Below are 18267 nucleotides of genomic sequence, written 5' to 3'. Positions count from 1 at the left end.
GTATTCAAACGGCAATGGCATTAGGGGTAAAGGAGTGTTTGTACAGGTTGGTCTTGACAGCTGATTAAAATAACCAATTTGATCAATTGCCCTGAATAAGCTGTGTATTCGTGCTAGGACAAAAACAACAACAAAAGTCCACCCCTTTGGGTCCCCAGGACCGTTTTTTGGGAAACTCTGCGGTGGGTCAGCTGTCAGATCAAGCAACTAAGGAAGGGCCTGAAATAAATGGGAGATTGACTAGTGGGGAGTTGCAGTAGGGTCCAAAAGCAGCCGGCTCAAGCGTTATTGTCAGGTTAATCATTTTTACAACTTTGCCTTTTATTGAACAGGCAACATTGCCCAGCCCCTTAACTCAATGATGCAACACAACACAGAGATGTATTGAACTGACAGTACTCAGACACAGAATGCATGTATTGACTAGGAAACAACATATTAATACATTTATCTAAGCATGCACAACAAATGACTTGGCTAGCTAGCAAGCCTACACGGAGCAGAAAACAGTAGCTGAATTTCTAACATTTCTAATCAGATAATGTTACAATTTCTTAATACCTCCACACCAGTCGGGAAAGAGTGATTTGTCCTGCCAAAGCATCAATTGCCCTGTTAAGTCCCTGAAAGACAACAGATTGGAAAATAGGATTTGCAACATTTCAATATAGCTTGTTAGCCAGATCACAACTCAGATTTTTTTTTATTGAGTAGTTCTTCAAAATTGACACATTCCTGAATTAACAATTAACTATTAAGCTGGGTTGTAAACGAATTAAGTAAAAATAATTTAAAGTACTACTTAAGTAGTGTTTTGGGGTATCTGTACTCGATAAGTTTTACTTCACTACATTCCTAAAGAAAATAATGTACTTTTTACTCCATACATTTTCCCTGACACCCAAAAGTACTCGATACATTTTGAAAGCTTAGCAGCACAGAACAATGGTCCAATTCACACACTTATCAAGAGAACATCCCTGGTCATATCTACTGCCTCTGATCTGATGGGCTCACTAAAAACACAAATGCTTAATTTGTAAATTAGTGTTGGAGTATACCTCTGGCGTATACAATAAAATGGTGCCGTTTATTGACAGAAGGAATTTGAAATGATTTATACTTTTACTTTTGATACATAAGTATATTTTAGCAATTACATTTACTTTCGATACTTAAGTATATGGACTAGTAACCGAAAATAAAAATATATATATTTAAAACTGAATACTTTTACTCAAGTAGTATTTTACTGGATGACTTTTACTTTACTTCAAATCAAGTATGACAATTGGGTACTTTTTCAACCACTGCTAGTAAATTTAATTTAGGTGGTTTGTCTAAACAGGTGACGAGATCGCCTGCTAGCTACCGGTACACACACTCGGTATTGCATGCACCAATGGTCAAATGTAATATTCATACGAAAGTCATTTGTTGAACATTTTAACATAATTTGTTGAATAAATAAACGTTGTACTCACATTTTATGAAGCTGTTCTTTCTTCTAGCTAAGGACAAGAAGTACACATTCGTGATGTAATTTCGTCACGTGCCATAAAGATTATCCCAATGAATGGAGATAGCCGACTCTCTTGTGAAACTACATTTGTGGATTACAATACATGGACAGATGGGGGTAAAAAATCAAATAATTTTGTAAACACAGAATACAGATCCACAGGCACTTTTTGAATGTGCAAATGCACATTCCACAGTTTTAAATGTCAGGGATTTCTGAACATTTGCTCACAAATCCTTCTATATTTGTTCAAATTGTGGTTTTATGTGTGAGCTATGTTGAATATATTTACAGATCATATATTTATTTTTATAACTGGGTGATTTGAGCCCTGAATGCTGATTGGCTGACAGACGTGGTATATCAGACTGTATACCAAGGGTATGACAAAACATTTATTTTTATTGCTCTTTACGTTGGTAACCAGTTTTTCATAGCAATAAGGCACCTCGGGGGTTTGTGGTATATGACCAATATCCGCAATGCGTCTTGCATAAGAACAGCCCTTAGCCATGGTATATTGGCGATAAACCACAACCTTTCGTGCCTTATTGTTTAAGTGACTCATGGTCAATATTTGTGAAATATTTTTTACATATTTACAGGTCATGGTTTATTTGAGAGTTACACCATAAAACTTTTCCCTGTAAATCTACAGCATTATACTGCCACCAGAGTTGCAAGCTTAATATTGTAATTTTGTTTACAGCAGAGATGCTGTAATATATTTTACAGTACTATTTTCCTTATTGTAAAACATATTACAGCATCCCTGCTGTAAATTTAGAGGGATGCTGTAATGTTTTACAGTAAGGAAAAACGAATTAAACAACCAAATTGACAATATAAGAAACAACAGTTAACCAAATAAGAACCTCATTGCAACACAAATTGAATGGGGAGAGAGCGACAAAGAGAGGGAGTTAAAATTGAGATTGATCATAGATCTAGGATCAGGGGCAACTCTATTTGCGGTAAGAGGGTTCAGAGGTGGGGAAACACAATGGGACAGTTTGGGCAGGAGAGCATCCAGGACAGAGAAGTCAGCACAGTATCAGGTGCTCACTAATAATCCTACTCAGTTCTGATTTGTCAGCTCTTCTCAAACCCTAGGTCAAGCATAGAGCAAGAAATAATAGAGTGAGACAGAGAGCACCAGAGCTGTTACTCTCTGGGTAAAAACATAGGTGACAAGGGACATATCAAGCTGGTATCGCGTGTGTGTATGTGTGTGTGTACTTACCTCACTAGAGGTCTTCATTCAGAACAGCTAGATTCCTCTGGGCCACCTTGTCATGCACTCTGTCCCATCTTTAGGGTTCATGATCTTGGGTTGATTTGAACCAGGAATCTGTTCAGCCATACGGTATATCCAATATAACTTCTGAAATCAATTGAGGCATTGAACAAATACAAAATAAGACAGCTAGATAAACTTACTTCAAATCATAGCTAACTTTAAAAATATTGCTACAGCCTACACAATACTACAGATTATTTTACCAGACTCACAACATTTTCCTTTCTTTCGGGGCCAAGAAACAATTGCATGGTTTCTGGGACAATGGTGAACCCTTACCAGCCTAGGGCACAGGGACTATGGGCACAGGGACTATGGTGGTCTGCTTGAAACATGTTGGTATTACAGACTCGGTCAGGGACAGGATGAAAATGTCAGTGAAGACGCTTGTCAGTTGGTCAGCGCATGCTCGGAGTACACGTCCTGGTTCAAAGATCTGTTGACCTGTTTAAAGGTCTTACTTACATCGCCTACGGAGAGCGTGATCACGCAGTCGTCCAGAACATCTGATGCTCTCATGTGTGCTTCAGTGTTGCTTGCCTCGAAGCAAGCATAGAAGTTATGTAGCTCGTCTGGTAGGCTCATGTCACAGGGTAGCTCACGGCTGTGCTTCCCTTTGTAGTCCGTAATAGTTTGGAAGCCCTGCCACATCTGACGAGCGTCGGAGCAGGTGTAGTAGAGTTCAGTCTTAGTCCTGTATTGACGCTTTGCCTGTTTGATGGTTCGTCAAAAGGTATAGCGGGATTTCTATTAAGCGTCTGGGTTAGAGTCCCGCTCTACCCTTTAGCTCAGTGCGGATGTTGCCTGTAATCCATGGCTTCTGGTTGGGGTATGTACGTACGGTCACTGTTGGGACGACTTCATCAATAAACTTATTGATGTAGCCAGCGACTGATGTGCTGTACTCCTCAATGCCATCGGAAGAATCCCGGAACATATTCCAGTCTGTCCTAGCAAAACAGTCCTGTAGCTTAGCATCTGCATCATCTGACCACTTCCTTATTGAGCGAGTAACTGGTACTTCCTCCTTTAGTTTGTGCTAGTAAGCATGAATCAGGAGGATAGAGTTATGGTCAGATTTGCCAAATGGAGGGCGAGGGAGAGCTTTGTACTAGTCTCTAAAGGTGGTCTAGAGATTCTTTCCTCTGGTTGCACATGTAACATGCTGGAAGAAATAATGTAAAACCTGATTTAAGTTTCCCTGCATTGAAGTCCCCTGCCACTAGGAGCGCTGCCTCTGGATGAGCCTTTTCTTGTTTGCTTGTACAGCTCGAGCTGTATAGCTCGTTCAATGCCGTCTTAGTGCCAGCATTGGGTTGTGGTGGTAAATAGACAGCTACGTAAATAGTGTGGTCTACAGCTTATCATGAGACACTCTACCTCAGGCGAGCAAAACCTTGAGACTTCCTTAATATTAGATTTCGTGCACCAGCTGTTATTTACAAATAGACACAGACCGTCATTCCTTGTCTTACTGGAGGTAGCTGTTCTATCTTGCTGATGGACCGAAAACCCAGCCAGCTGTATGTTATCCATGTCGTCATTCAGCCACAACTCGGTGAAACATATGATATTACAGTTTTTTATGTTTTATGGTAGGATAGTCTTGATTGGAGCTCATCTATTTGTATTATCCAATGATTGCGCATTCGCTAATATGACTGATGGTATTGGCGGATTACTCACTCGCCGTCGGATCCTTACAAGGCTCCCCGACCTACGTCCCCGATATTTCCGTCTCTTCTTCATGCGAATTACGGGGATTTGGGCCTTGTCGGGAGTCTGAAGTAAATCCTTCGTGTCCGACTCGTTAAAGAAATATATACATTTAGTATAGTATGCGTTAAGTTGTGGATGTAAATCCCCCATTTTGTATGATATGTTATGAATTAACATTCGTATTATATGTTATGAATTTGCAAAATGTACAATATGTTACAAATTTGCAAAACATATAATATGTTATCAATTTTCAAAACGTATGATCTGTTACGAATTCTAGCTTGGTGGCTCACTTTAGCTAGGATAGGATTTAGGGTGAGGGTTATGTTTAGGAGTTAGGTTAAATGGTTGTGGTCAGGGTTAGCAGTTGCAGTAGTTGCAAAGTGAGCTAACAAGTTGTAAATAGTTGAAAAGTTGCTAAAATACTTAATTTGACCACGATGAGATTCGAACTCGCAATCTTTGGGTTGCTAGACTTTCGCGCTATACACCCACCCATCTACTCCGACCAACACCCTACTTTAGCCTTAAGCAATCATCTGTCTTATGTAACCATACCAAACGTAGTATGTCATACTAAATGGAGTGTCACGGATTTCCACACAGAATAATCGAAATGCACTGAGACCAGGCTGTTTGTCAGAATATGCAATAGAGGTGGTACGTTTCTGTAAACTAAGCACTTGGACAGTAGGGCGAGTTGTACAATGTGTGTTGTACAAGTCTGTTTTAGCAGTTTTCTGTCTGTGGCTGTTCTTGTTATGTCGGATTTGGCCCACTGAAAGTGGTCAAGCCTCTGACCGACTGGTCTCTGCACACACGCCTACAGTTCATCATTCGTGTCACCGCCATAGAGAAAGCATTCAGGGAAGAAACCACCATTTAGGCTACATACTCATAGGCTGTTATTGCCTACATATTTATTTGGTTTGTCATTCTATCATTTTCATGGAATTTTCGTGGTAGTTAGGCCTAAATATAATTTATTTAGAATTTATCAGAATATATTTTCCAGAAATTATTTGACCATGCAGCTCTGCATATTCTCAAATAAAAAAAGTGAGGGAGCAGCATCACACTATGGCAGCACTGCTGCAACACTACATCCCTGGGTTGCAGTGAAAACCTACATGAGGGTAGCTCTCCACAACCTGGTCTCAGAGCATTTAGTTTTATTCTGTATGTAAATCCGACCACCCACCCTGCTTTTGTTTTTGCCTTAAAGTAGCCATCTGTCTAATGTAACCATTGCAAACGTAACATAACATACTAAATGGAGTGTCTAGGATTTACATACAGAATAACACATAATGCTCTGAGGAGGGTGTATGACTGGTATGATGACTGTATTGTTACTGCATGCATGTGCTTCTGTGACTGTCACCATGATATCCCACGCTGTTGCCCACGCCGTTGCCCATGCCGTTGCCCACGCCGTTGCCAGACAGTAGTGCTTGTCAAGAGAGAGTGAAGAGCAGTGTGTCCTGGTGTTGCCGTTTATACCCTCCCCATTGAGTAGTAGACTGCATGTAGGTTAGGTATCAAGGTGACAACTAGATGGTTATCAATATTAATTATTTCTTGTGTAGGCTGCTATCCTACTTGAAGTAAAATCATGTGAGAAAAGAAAATGGGCACATTAGCTACTGCCGGCGACACAAGCGTGTATCAACACCGGTGCACTGGTCGCTCGCCAGCTTATCGCCTTGAAGCAAAATGTTCTTGAGTGGCAACAAATCTGCACAATTAGCTGATTTGCTTTCCATAAACCCACTCCTTCTGACACACCCCCTCACCAATACTCCGGTCGCCATATTGGGCTACAGCTACCCATAACTGGAATCAAGAGGAAGTGGTACTTGCTAAGCAAGCAGCGTGATGTCCTTTACAGTGGTGCTTAGTGACTTCGTTCTGCTATTGCCTGGGGGTCGCTGCTGGGAAAATTTCAGGGATGAACGTTGCACATGGGGATGTGTGAAACTTACTCCTCAGCCTGAAGTGTCCCCACTTGTGCCACCGAATAGCTAGGGCCGGATTTATGATCTCAGATAAAGCATCCCAGTGAGCGAAACAGCCCCCCTCTATCTCCGTATGTGTAGACCATGTATCTGATGCTGTCTGGACAGAAGGAGAATGGCATGTCATACTGTTTCTGGGCAGATAGCATCAGATACATGGGCTACATATAGTAAGACAGAGCAGCGCTGTTCCGTTCACTAGTTTCAGCAGAGAGGAAGAGGACAATACAGTGCCACTGACACGGCCCGCAACCAAAACATGCGGACTCTCCTTCACTGCAGCCGAGGTGAGTAAAACATTTAAACGTGTTAACCCTCGTAAGGCTGCAGGCCCAGACGGCATCCCCAGCCGCGCCCTCAGAGCATGCGCAGACCAGCTGACTGGTGTGTTTACGGACATATTCAATCAATCCCTATCCCAGTCTGCTGTTCCCACATGCTTCAAGAGGGCCACCATTGTTCCTGTTCCCAAGAAAGCTAAGGTAACTGAGCTAAACGACTACCCCCCCGTAGCACTCACTTCCGTCATCATGAAGTGCTTTGAGAGACTAATCAAGGACCATATCACCTCCACCCTACCTGACACCCTAGACCCACTCCAATTTGCTTACCGCCCAAATAGGTCCACAGACGATGCAATCTCAACCACACTGCCCTAACCCATCTGGACAAGAGGAATACCTATGTGAGAATGCTGTTCATCGACTACAGCTCAGCATTTAACACCATAGTACCCTCCAAATCGTCATCAAGCTCGAGACCCTGGGTCTCGACCCCGCCCTGTGCAACTGGGTACTGGACTTCCTGACGGGCCGCCCCCAGGTGGTGAGGGTAGGTAACAACATCTCCACCCCGCTGATCCTCAACACTGGGGCCCCACAAGTGTGCGTTCTGAGCCCTCTCCTGTACTCCCTGTTCACCCACGACTGCGTGGCCACGCACGCCTCCAACTCAATCATCAAGTTTGCGGACGACACAACAGTGGTAGGCTTGATTACCAACAACGACGAGACGGCCTACAGGGAGGAGGTGAGGGCCCTCGGAGTGGGGTGTCAGGAAAATAACCTCACACTCAACGTCAACAAAACTAAGGAGATGATTGTGGACTTCAGGAAACAGCAGAGGGAACACCCCCCTATCCACATCGATGGAACAGTAGTGGAGAGGGTAGTAAGTTTTAAGTTCCTCTGCGTACACATCACAGACAAACTGAATTGGCTCAGGAGGCTGAAGAAATTCGGCTTGTCACCAAAAGCACTCACAAACTTCTACAGACGCACAATCGAGAGCATCCTGTCGGGCTCTATCACCGCCTGGTACGGCAACTGCTCCGCCCACAACCGTAAGGCTCTCCAGAGGGTAGTAAGGTCTGCACAACGCATCACCGGGGGCAACTACCTGCCCTCCAGGACACATACACCACCCGATGTCACAGGAAGGCCATAAAGATCTTCAAGGATAACAACCACCCGAGCCACTGCCTGTTCACCCCGCTATCATCCAGAAGGCGAGGTCAGTACAGGTGCATCAAAGCAGGGACCGAGAGACTGAAAAACAGCTTCTATCTCAAGGCCATCAGACTGACCACTAACATTGAGTGGCTGCTGCCAACACACTGACTCAACTCCAGCCACTTTAATAATGGGAATTGATGTAAAATATATCACTAGCCACTTTAAACTATGCCACTTTGTTTACATACTCATCTCATATGTATATACTGTACTCGATACCATCTACTGCATCTTGCCTATGCCGTTCTGTACCATCACTCATTCATATATCTTTATGTACATATTCTTTATCCCTTTACACTTGTGTGTATAAGGTAGTAGTTCTGGAATTGTTAGTTAGATTACTCGTTGGTTATTACTGCATTGTCGGAACTAGAAGCACAAGCATTTTGCTGCACTTGCATTAACATCTGCTAACCATGTGTATGTGACAAATACAATTTGATTTGATTTCAAGGCGAGAGGGCTCACTGTCGCCAAAATCTGTGCTGAATAAGCCCAATGCGTTTCAATGGGCATAATTTGCAGATCTAAACTTGTCGCCTGCATTCCCTTAGTTTTTGAGGGCGACTGAGTTGCACGGCCTGCTGCTGGCCTTTCCCTCAGCCCTCCATAGCCCCAAATGCAATACAGCGTATATGGAATACTGGGGTGGAAAATACTCAGTAGGGTCTCTACTAACCAAATGTTTACTTTTTGAGGGGGACTGTGTCACATGAGTTGCTGCTGGCTTTTTACTCTGGCCCCATATCTCCAAATGCAATACTATATGGTATTCATACAGTATTTGGTTGTAGAGAAACAAATTTACTCAAATAAAGTGGGGTGAAAAATACTTAGTAGGGTCTCTACTAACCAAATATGGTTACTTTTTGAGGGGGACTGTGTCGCACGGCCTGCTGCTGGCTTTTTATGCCACCCCCTCCATAGCCCCAAATGCAATATGGAATGCATATTGGGTTGCAGTTAACAGAATCACCCCTCCTGGACATTATGAGCATTACATTAGCATATTTTTATTTGAGAGAAATGGTGGTCTAAATAACCATTGTCAGTCAGTTCTCTGCTCTTCCTGCTCCCATCCTCTAGCTGACCTGAATGATAACCTGTCAACTACTAGTGAATCTGTGTTTTCATTTCAACAAGTTACTACTGTACCTGTGATGTGCTGAAGGCCTTGCTTAATATTGTTAATACTGAAGTTAAAATATCCATGGGGGGGGAGTTGATATGCTTGACCTGGTTTTATTGCAGCTCTCCGCCCCATTGATTTCTGAATCATTAACCCAGATTTTTTATTTGAAGATCATATCTGGTACTATCACAAGGGTTTAGAAGGCGGCTCATGTGCTCCCTTTCCACAAAGGTGGTGACCCTTGTGCCCTAAATAATGATTGCCCTATTTCTATACTTTCTTACCTAGCAAAAGTATTAGAATCATTTGTATTTATTATGGCAGTAATATACATTATAATACCATTTCTAATAATTAAAATACATTTTACAAAAGATTTCACAATACATTAAGTGTGTGCCTTCTGGCTACTACTCTACTACAACACACAATCCAGGTGTACGTGTGTATGTTATGTGTGCTTGTACCTGTGTGTGACTCTTCAGTCCTCACTGGTTTTTAAATCTGATTTTACTGCTTGAGTAAAAAAAAACAAGTAGTGATGAAGCCAATCTCTCCTCTATTTTGAGCCACGACAGATTGACATCCATATTATTAATGTTAGCTCTACGTGTACATTTAAGGACCAGCCGTTCTGCCCTATTCTGGGCCAGTCGTAATTATCCCAAGTCCCTCTTTGTGGCACCTGATCACACGACTGGGCAGTAGTCCAGGTGCGACAAAACTAGGGCCTGTAGGACCTGCCTTGTTGATATTGTTGTTAAGGCAGAGCAGCGCTTTATTATGGACAGACCTCTCCCCATCTTAGCTACTGTTGCATCAATATGTTTTGACCATAAGTTTACAATCAAGGGTTACTCCAAGCAGTTTAGTCTCCTCAACTTGCTCAATTTCCACATTATTCATTGCAAGACTTAGTTGAGGTTTTAGGGTTTAGTGAATGATTTGTCCCAAATACAATGCTTTTAGTTTTTGAAATATTTAGGACCAGCTTATTACTTGCCACCCATTCTGAAACTGACTGCAGCTCTTTAAGTGTTGCAGTGATTTAACTTGCTGACGTGCATAGTGTTGAGTCATCCGCATACATAAAGACACAGGCTTTACTCAGCCAGTGGCAGGTCATTAGTAAAGATTAAGGGGCCTACACAGCTGCCCTGGGGAATGCCTGATTCTACCTGGATTTTGTTGGAGAGGCTACTATTAAAGAACACCCTCTGTGTTCTGAACACCCTCTGTGTTCTGTTAAACTCTTGGAGTTACCTGCCTAACTCTCAACTAAGAACTTTCTTATCTAAGAAATGTAGTGTACATGTTCATCAACCTGGCTTTAGACCAGATCATAGGCCTGGATCAGGCTGCATGTAATTGCTTTAAAAACTACCTAACAGAAAGGAATAACAGACACATCAGGAATACAAGATACATGTACAAATATTCCCATATACTCGATGGTCGATATTCACGCCATAAGAAGTAATTCCCCTCGACCACACCCACAAATTGGGGGAAACAAAAATTATGTCCCTCCGCAAATAACCCCTTTGGAACCCTTTTTTCTAAGAGTGTACAAATTAGATCAGTATCTTTCAATGTAATAATACTAACTAACTCAAGATTTGATAAAAGTGTTACAAAAATCTTTAATTGCTTTATTTTCAAACATTAATTTTAGGAGTCAGGTTGTGGGGCAGCCACCTTTCAATAGGAATGGGTATTTAAACAATTACTTTGTACTATATTAATTTAACAATGTTTAATTGCCTTGGAATTAATTAGAATATATTATGACATAAATACATTTCAAAGTAAATAAATAAATGTTTGAAGACTTGTTTAAAAAAAAAATGGTACTTTGATAGGGGACAGCAATTTAAACCTCTTCTTTTGAATCACCAATACAAATTATACAACTTAATGTGCTTTGCCTGACTTGCATTTGCTGAAAGTCAGCCAATAGATCATTCAGCCAATCGATAAATTGGTGGAATTGTCTACTGATTGAGTACTGACACAGTATACAAAACACAATCTATGGTAGTGACAAAGGGCAGTAGGCCAGATTCAAACCTATATGGACACTTTTAGCCATGTGTGCAGCAGGGCTGTGGAACTACCGGCCAGGTGTCAGTAAGTGATCTAAAACGCTGCCTTCGGGATCAGTGTGGAGAGAAACATTTACAGTAAATCCGCAACCGCCACTGTTGTACATAACTATTGTTCTTTATTAAAACATAGAAAAGCCTATCGATATGAATGAAATATGAACACAACAGTTGTTAGAGCCATTTTGTATGTGAAAAGAAAATATGTTGAAGTTATTATTCATAGTATGGAAACTGTTTATATGGAAATATAATGGTTAAAGAGAAGATGTGTCAGTGGAACCCATAGAGGTAGAAAGAAGACTCTGGATGGATAGAACCTGTTTCAGCATGAACATTACCATTGAGGGCTTTCACCATTTTAAAGGAGTCAACTGTTTGGGACTTCCTATGGGTTCAATTAAGGAAGGATCACATAATTCCATCCAGGTAATCAGGAGGGATCAGCCAATGAATTATTACTCCTGAGGAAACATTCCAGAACTGCAGGTGGCAGTAAATCCCCAACCATGGCTTTATACCTGTTCAGACAACACACTCCAGGTGGCAGTATGCACCTTTTTAGTTTGTTTACTGACTCATAAAAGTAGAATAAGAAGAAATGGACTACTTTAAAGTAACTGTCCAATATTAATGCGAGTAGACCGCTGATTGGCCAGCTCATCCTCCTCAGGAGGATGTCATCATCCTCTATGAGAAAATAGCAAACATCTTTTTCTATTTGAGGTTGGGATTTTTAAGTGTTTTTTCTCCCATTTCTGCTTTGGCCACAAAAGAGTATAGGATGAGCCAACAACATTATTTGGGTATGAGTTATCAGAACATTACATTTTAAAAGTGAGATTATCACTGGACAGTTACTTTAAAATGGAGATACCCCTCAATTGCACTGCCCATCCTGTCTCAGAAGCCATTATAGCACAGATACAATGATGAGCCTTCTTTATACCTCTATGGTGGAACCGAATTTAGAACGGGATAGAAGCCCGCTAGAAAAATGCCTTCCAAAAACTAGAGTGGTTAATACTGTTTCATTAATACCTTTGGATTTACCTTTTGATTTCAAAACAATCATCTATTTTACCTTGTTAATTTTGTGTACCTTTTTGAATTAGATCCCGATTCATATTTATAGTAAAACTGTCTATGCTTACATGTAAACCATGCTTCATTTATTATGTGTGACATACCTGGACTTACCCGGACTGTATGACATACCTAGACAATCTGTGAGTAAATTAAATGGGATTTTTGTTGCAACCAAGACATTATCTCATGCCCTTTCTTGGAAACTTTCTTGGGACCTTCTTTGTACGGTGTCTAAGGACGTGGCTTATTAGAATGTTGGGACATTGTTTGAAGCCACAAAAAGAGTGTTTGTTGTTAGTAGTTCGTTCTGTCAGTGATGACAAAATCTCTATATCAGGTTTAGTAAAGCATGCATACAAAATAGCATTTGATTAAATGCAGAAAACACATTATCGGTTGAATGCATTCAGTTTTGCGACTAAATAGGTACCCCCTTTCCCTTTCCTTTTGCTTTCGGTATTTCAGGGAAATACAGACAGGTAAGAACAGTACAAGTACAGTACAATTAAAAGGGCTGTGTAGCTACAGTATTTAATGCAAGTGAAGTGTAGCCTTGATTGATAAAGTGTAAAAAATGTAAATAATGCATGCAACTCTGAAGACAACGCTGATAGGAATACATTGCATAGAGTTTGTGAGGGTCTGAGTGTCAAGACGTCTGTCGCCTTATCCCTTGGACGAAGACGGGCAGGGTACTCAGCTGCCCCGTAGAGTAACTCCTAAGAGAAAGGCTTCACAATTTTCATTGAGATGTAGTTCTGGAGGCAAGAGAAAAGATTGAATTAATAAAACACATCTTTGACTTTGATTTCAAGTAAGGTTAAATCCTCTGTTATATTCATATGCAGGATGCATTTGTGGAGTGGAATTATTGCAATATTGCACTCTATTATCAGATCAAATAAATGCAGTTATGCTTAATTAGATCCATATTATGTTGCAATTCAGCATATCAAAGGAATGATGCATGTTACCTGTTTACACTATATGAGTGAATCACATACAAACACAACAGATGTATGCACTATCTACTCACTATAGTTGCTATGGATCAAAGTGTCTTCTAAGTGGCATAGACATATTCGTATTGTAGATTACAAGGACATATATCTTACTGGTAGGGAGTACAGCAGGATCCCAAGGAACAAGAGCACAAGCAGGAGGACTATCAAACCAATGAAGATCCATTTGAATCTGCGCCATATGATGAACCTCATGGTCTTGCATGGACTGGTGAACCAGAAGAAGGAAGTGTCGGGGCGACTGTATGGAGAAACAACAAAACACATTTTTTTTTAGGGGGTAGGCCTAGGCAAGCCCAGTTTGAAATGTAGACTCTTATTGGGTGCCATGTTGTTACTGAATGTTATAGCGCTATGTAGTTTGTATGTTAAAACATTCTACTTACAATGTAGAAGCTACAATGTTATTGTCATAGGTGGTTGAAAAGTGACTTGTGGATGATGTCTTACTTGGGAAAGTCTAGTTTGGGGTTCATGTTGGGTTCGTCCCGGCCCTTCGCAGCAGGCCTCTCTTCTACCTCCCTCTCTTCCACTATTTCCAGGGTCATCTCCACTTTCCCCTATGGGAACACAGAGACCGTCATAAACTCTCCACAGACTTTCTCAACCATCTTCTCTTTGATCTATAAACATATTTAGCCCTAAAGCTTGTGACTTCAGATATTCATTTCACGTAATTATGTTTATCAATACTGTGCAAAGGATCAAAGTGACTAAATACTGTCACCTATGAGCAGGCATTTCTGGTTATAAATTCATCCACAATGAGACATGATCCACTATAGGAATTTATTTTGAGGAAATCTGTATTAACTTATTTTATTTCACATCTTAGTCGTGATTATTATTATTTGACCATGCTGGTCATTTATGAACATTTGAACATCTTGGCCATGTTCTGTTATAATCTCCACCCGGCACAGCCAGAAGAGGACTGGCCACCCCTCATAGCCTGGTTCCTCTCTAGGTTTCTCCCTAGGTTTTGACCTTTCTAGGGAGTTTTTCCTAGCCACCGTGCTTCTACACCTGCATTGCTTGCTGTTTGGGGTTTTAGGCTGGGTTTCTGTACAGCACTTTGAGATATAAGCTGATGTAAGAAGGGCTATATAAATTGATTTGATTTATCCAGAGAGGCTTTCATTCATCTTAAGGTAGCTAGATATGACAACCACATACCACAGTTACAGTAAATTCCCAAAGGGAAAGGTTGGTGTGTGTGTGTGCGTTCTGTCCATGTGTGTGTGTTGCCCACAGGGCCGGCCCTACCGATAATCAACATAAGCGGACGCTAGGTCGGTGTCAGGTTCTCAACTTACGTTGAGAATTAAAATAGTAGAAAACAGAAGGTGCAATTTTTTTATTTGGTAGTGTTCCTCCATTCATTTTGGGGGCACAAAGGTAGTCTAGCGGTTAAGAGAGGGGCCAGTATCCGAAAGGTAGCTGTTTCAAATACCAGAGCTGACTAGGCGAAAAATCTGACATGCCCTTGAGCTGAGCTCCTGTAAGACGCTCTGGTTAAAAAACGTCTGCTAAATTACAATTTTGTTAGTCGCTCTCATCCAGGTATCGTATGAACATGGCATAAGTAATGGAAAATTTGTACATGGCAAAATGGGAAAATTAACTTAACAACAGGACTTACACCCAGGATGTGCTTCCCGTCCTGCTCGATCATACAGGGCCACCAGCCCCGCACAGACTTCTGGGAGAACAGAGAGTTGGGCGGTGGTTGTTTGGAAGGTGTGGAGCCTGTAACCCCTGGTAACATTTTCAGACTGCATTTCTCAGGGGTCTTGGCAGGGGGTATCAGATGAAGCAGATCCAGCTCAACTGTGCCTGTGTCCCAAATACAACACAAACTGCATTAGCAATCCCTTTATTTCACTGTTTCCTTCCCACATTATATGTTATGTACTGCAGACCTGGGTTGAAATAAGATTGGTTTTCAGCTGCTGATGGATGTTTCTTGTTATTGTTTTGATTGACAAACAAACAAACAAACAAACACACACACACACACACACACACACACACACACACACACATACATACATACATACGAGTTAACCAGTCAGTCAGATTTTTGGAGACATCCCGTGATGAGAAAAAGAGAAACACTTTGTATCAGTTAATTTAGATCAGAGGAAATAAATGTATCTTACCCAGGTAGTCATCCAGTGAGAATTTGTCATTGTCCCAAATCTGGACGATCAACTTTGGGGGGGTCCGAAACTCGGTTTGGTCCAGATTCCAAAAATGCTCCTTACAAACAAACACATTTGGATGTAAGTCTGGAGCTCATCATCTGCCCAACATACGTTTCTGAAACTATTATTTACGGTCAGACTTCTCCTTAATTTGTCAAAATGCTTCACTTTAGGTCATAACTGTAAAAGAGAATGTGTTGGGCTCAGTTGATAGGGCATGGCGCTTGCAACACCAGATCAGTGGGTTTGATTCCTGGTACCACCCATACAAAAAATGCATGCACAACACACATGACTAAATCGCTTTGGATAAAAGCGTCTGCTAAATGGGGTATATCATTATTGTAGTCAAATAAAGGCAATAAATAATACAATAAATCTCTTCAAACGCACTTTCCTGGAAACGAGACACAGTTGCTCTGCAGGCAGGTAGTCAAAGCCAAAGACGAATCGCCAATTGAAGTTGCCGTCACCATCCAGGGATCTGTAATGGACGTCTGTCTTCTGCTTGTCCTGTTCCATACCAGGCATCCATCTGTAAATAAATATACTTTAAAATGACTAAAACAGTGTAGTAATGATAATGGGTCTACATTCATACAGTTTCTTGACTGTTTCCAGCCCGCTAATAATCACCCAAATGAAAGCTAGACAGTCAGGGAGCATCAACAATTCCCAAACAATGGATAGAGCACTATTTTTTGCTAATTTTGAAGGCAAGGAATTATAACAAATATTCAGTGCGTCCCTTCAGACCTCATATGTGGCCTCCAGGGAAAAATGAGTTTGACACCACTGCTCTAGCGCCTATTAACTCGATCAACCACACATCATTATTTCTCTATCAATTCCCTGTCTACTGTATGCCACCAATCGAGACGGCAATGGGGTACACTCTCATGCACTCTGCAATGAAAACATTTCAACATAATTATGAAGTCAAAGTTGGTTGTGTCTTTACTTGTGTGTATTTCTTTACATTTGTTTTGGACACCTAGGTTTTCCTGCGAGAACCAGCACCTAGATCTAAAGTAGATGGACAGCTGTTCACATGGTTTTCACTTCTTTTTTGCACACTTAAAATATAGGGTTTTACAACCCTTGCTTGAACAGCAATACAGTATGATCCGTATGAGTAGCCAATCACTCAATACTGTACCATTGAGTAGCCAATCATGCTCTGCCGTACCCTTTGACGTAAATGTCACTCATATTCTCTCCGGTGATGCTGGTCTCATCTAGTATGACATCAGTGGTGTTCCAGACGATAGCCCGCATGAAGTACCTGTTGAAAAATATCATACACATTAAGGCTCAATCTGCCATTTCAATAAACAGCCTAACACTGCCACTTTGTTTGGTAAATGTAAAGGTGTGAGGTGGGGATGTAACTGCGCAAATTCATGAGCAGAGCTGAGAATGGAAGAACTGACAGTCTATGAGATTGACACCATTCACGCACAGTCATCCTGATTCCCATTTAAAATAGCCTTATGAGTGACCAAAATATATGTTGTCTCGTGTGGAACTATCAGTAATAGTGGAAAGACAGGCTGAGTGGGTGGAGAGCTAATAGCCGGAGTGGGAGGGAGCTCACCTTGACTGACAGTTCTTTGAAACACCTATGTCATGAAACTTGGACACAGTGAGCAGTGTTCCAGTGAGATCATCCAAGCAACTCAAACAGCATTTAAGTTGTATGCAACATCCCAATCTTGTCATACATCACATGATGGTTTCACAAATTATTTGTTTTTCCAACTGTTTGGTTATTGTAACAGCATAAATATATATACATAATGATGCCTGTATAATTGAGTTAGCTAGCCAAGGTGGAATTGTCAGCACTGATTTATCAAGCTAGCTATCTAGTTCATATTTAATTTGAAACTGGACGAGGTGAAGTCTGGGTACACCTCATAGAATATATAATATATATATATATATATGTTTTTGTTATGTTACAGCCTTGTTCTAAAATTGATAATACCTCCAATACCCCAATCATTTTTTTGTTGTTGTTGAAGTTTTTGCAAATTTATTACAAATAAAAAAACAGAAATATCACATTTACTTAAGTATTCAGACGCTTTACTCAGTACTTTGTTGAAGCACCTTTGGCAGCAACTACAGCCTTGTGTCTTCTTGGGTATGAAGCTACAAGCTTGGCACACCTGTATTTGGGGAGTTTCTCACATTCTTCTCCACAGATCCTCTCAAGCTCTGTCAAGTTGGATGGGGAGCGTTGGTGCACAGCTATTTTCAGGTCTATCCAGAGATGTTAGATCGGGTTCAACTCTGGGCTCTGGCTGGGCCCCTCAAAGACATTCAGAGACTTGTCCCGAAGCCAATACTGTATTATCTTGGCTGTGTGCTTGGGCTCGTGTTGGAAGGTGAACCGTCGCCCCAGTCTGAGGTCCTGAGCGCTCTGGAGCAGGTTTTCATCAAGGATCTCTCTGTACATTACTCCGTTCATCTTTGCCTCGATCCTGACTAGTCTCTCAGTCCCTGCCGCAGAAAAACATCCCCACAGCATGATGCTGCAACCACCATGCTTCACCGTAGGGATGGTGCCAGGTTTCCTCCAGACGTGACGCTTGGCATTCAGGCCAAAGAGTTCAAACTTGGTTTAA

The 18267-nt window shown here is 41.3% G+C and overlaps 1 protein-coding gene across 3 annotated transcripts in view; it reads right to left on the bottom strand.

The window, feature by feature from the left end:
* Positions 1-11418: 11418 nt before the first annotated feature.
* The window catches only part of LOC112226060 (myoferlin-like), a 51505-nt gene continuing 44656 nt past the window's right edge, over positions 11419-18267 (bottom strand). For all 3 annotated transcript variants that reach the window (XM_042307552.1, XM_042307553.1, XM_042307554.1), the window contains 7 exons: positions 16824-16919; positions 16028-16169; positions 15590-15689; positions 15070-15263; positions 13878-13987; positions 13521-13668; positions 11419-13163 (listed from right to left, as the gene is read on the bottom strand). In XM_042307552.1, coding sequence (XP_042163486.1) covers positions 13125-13163; positions 13521-13668; positions 13878-13987; positions 15070-15263; positions 15590-15689; positions 16028-16169; positions 16824-16919 — 829 coding nt within the window. In that variant the 3' untranslated portion in view covers positions 11419-13124. The remainder of the gene's footprint in view (positions 13164-13520; positions 13669-13877; positions 13988-15069; positions 15264-15589; positions 15690-16027; positions 16170-16823; positions 16920-18267) is intronic.

This window comes from Oncorhynchus tshawytscha, linkage group LG27 (assembly GCF_018296145.1).
Source record: "Oncorhynchus tshawytscha isolate Ot180627B linkage group LG27, Otsh_v2.0, whole genome shotgun sequence".
In the NCBI taxonomy this organism is placed as follows: Eukaryota; Metazoa; Chordata; class Actinopteri; order Salmoniformes; family Salmonidae; genus Oncorhynchus; species Oncorhynchus tshawytscha.
This window is presented reverse-complemented; position numbering and strand designations above follow the sequence as displayed.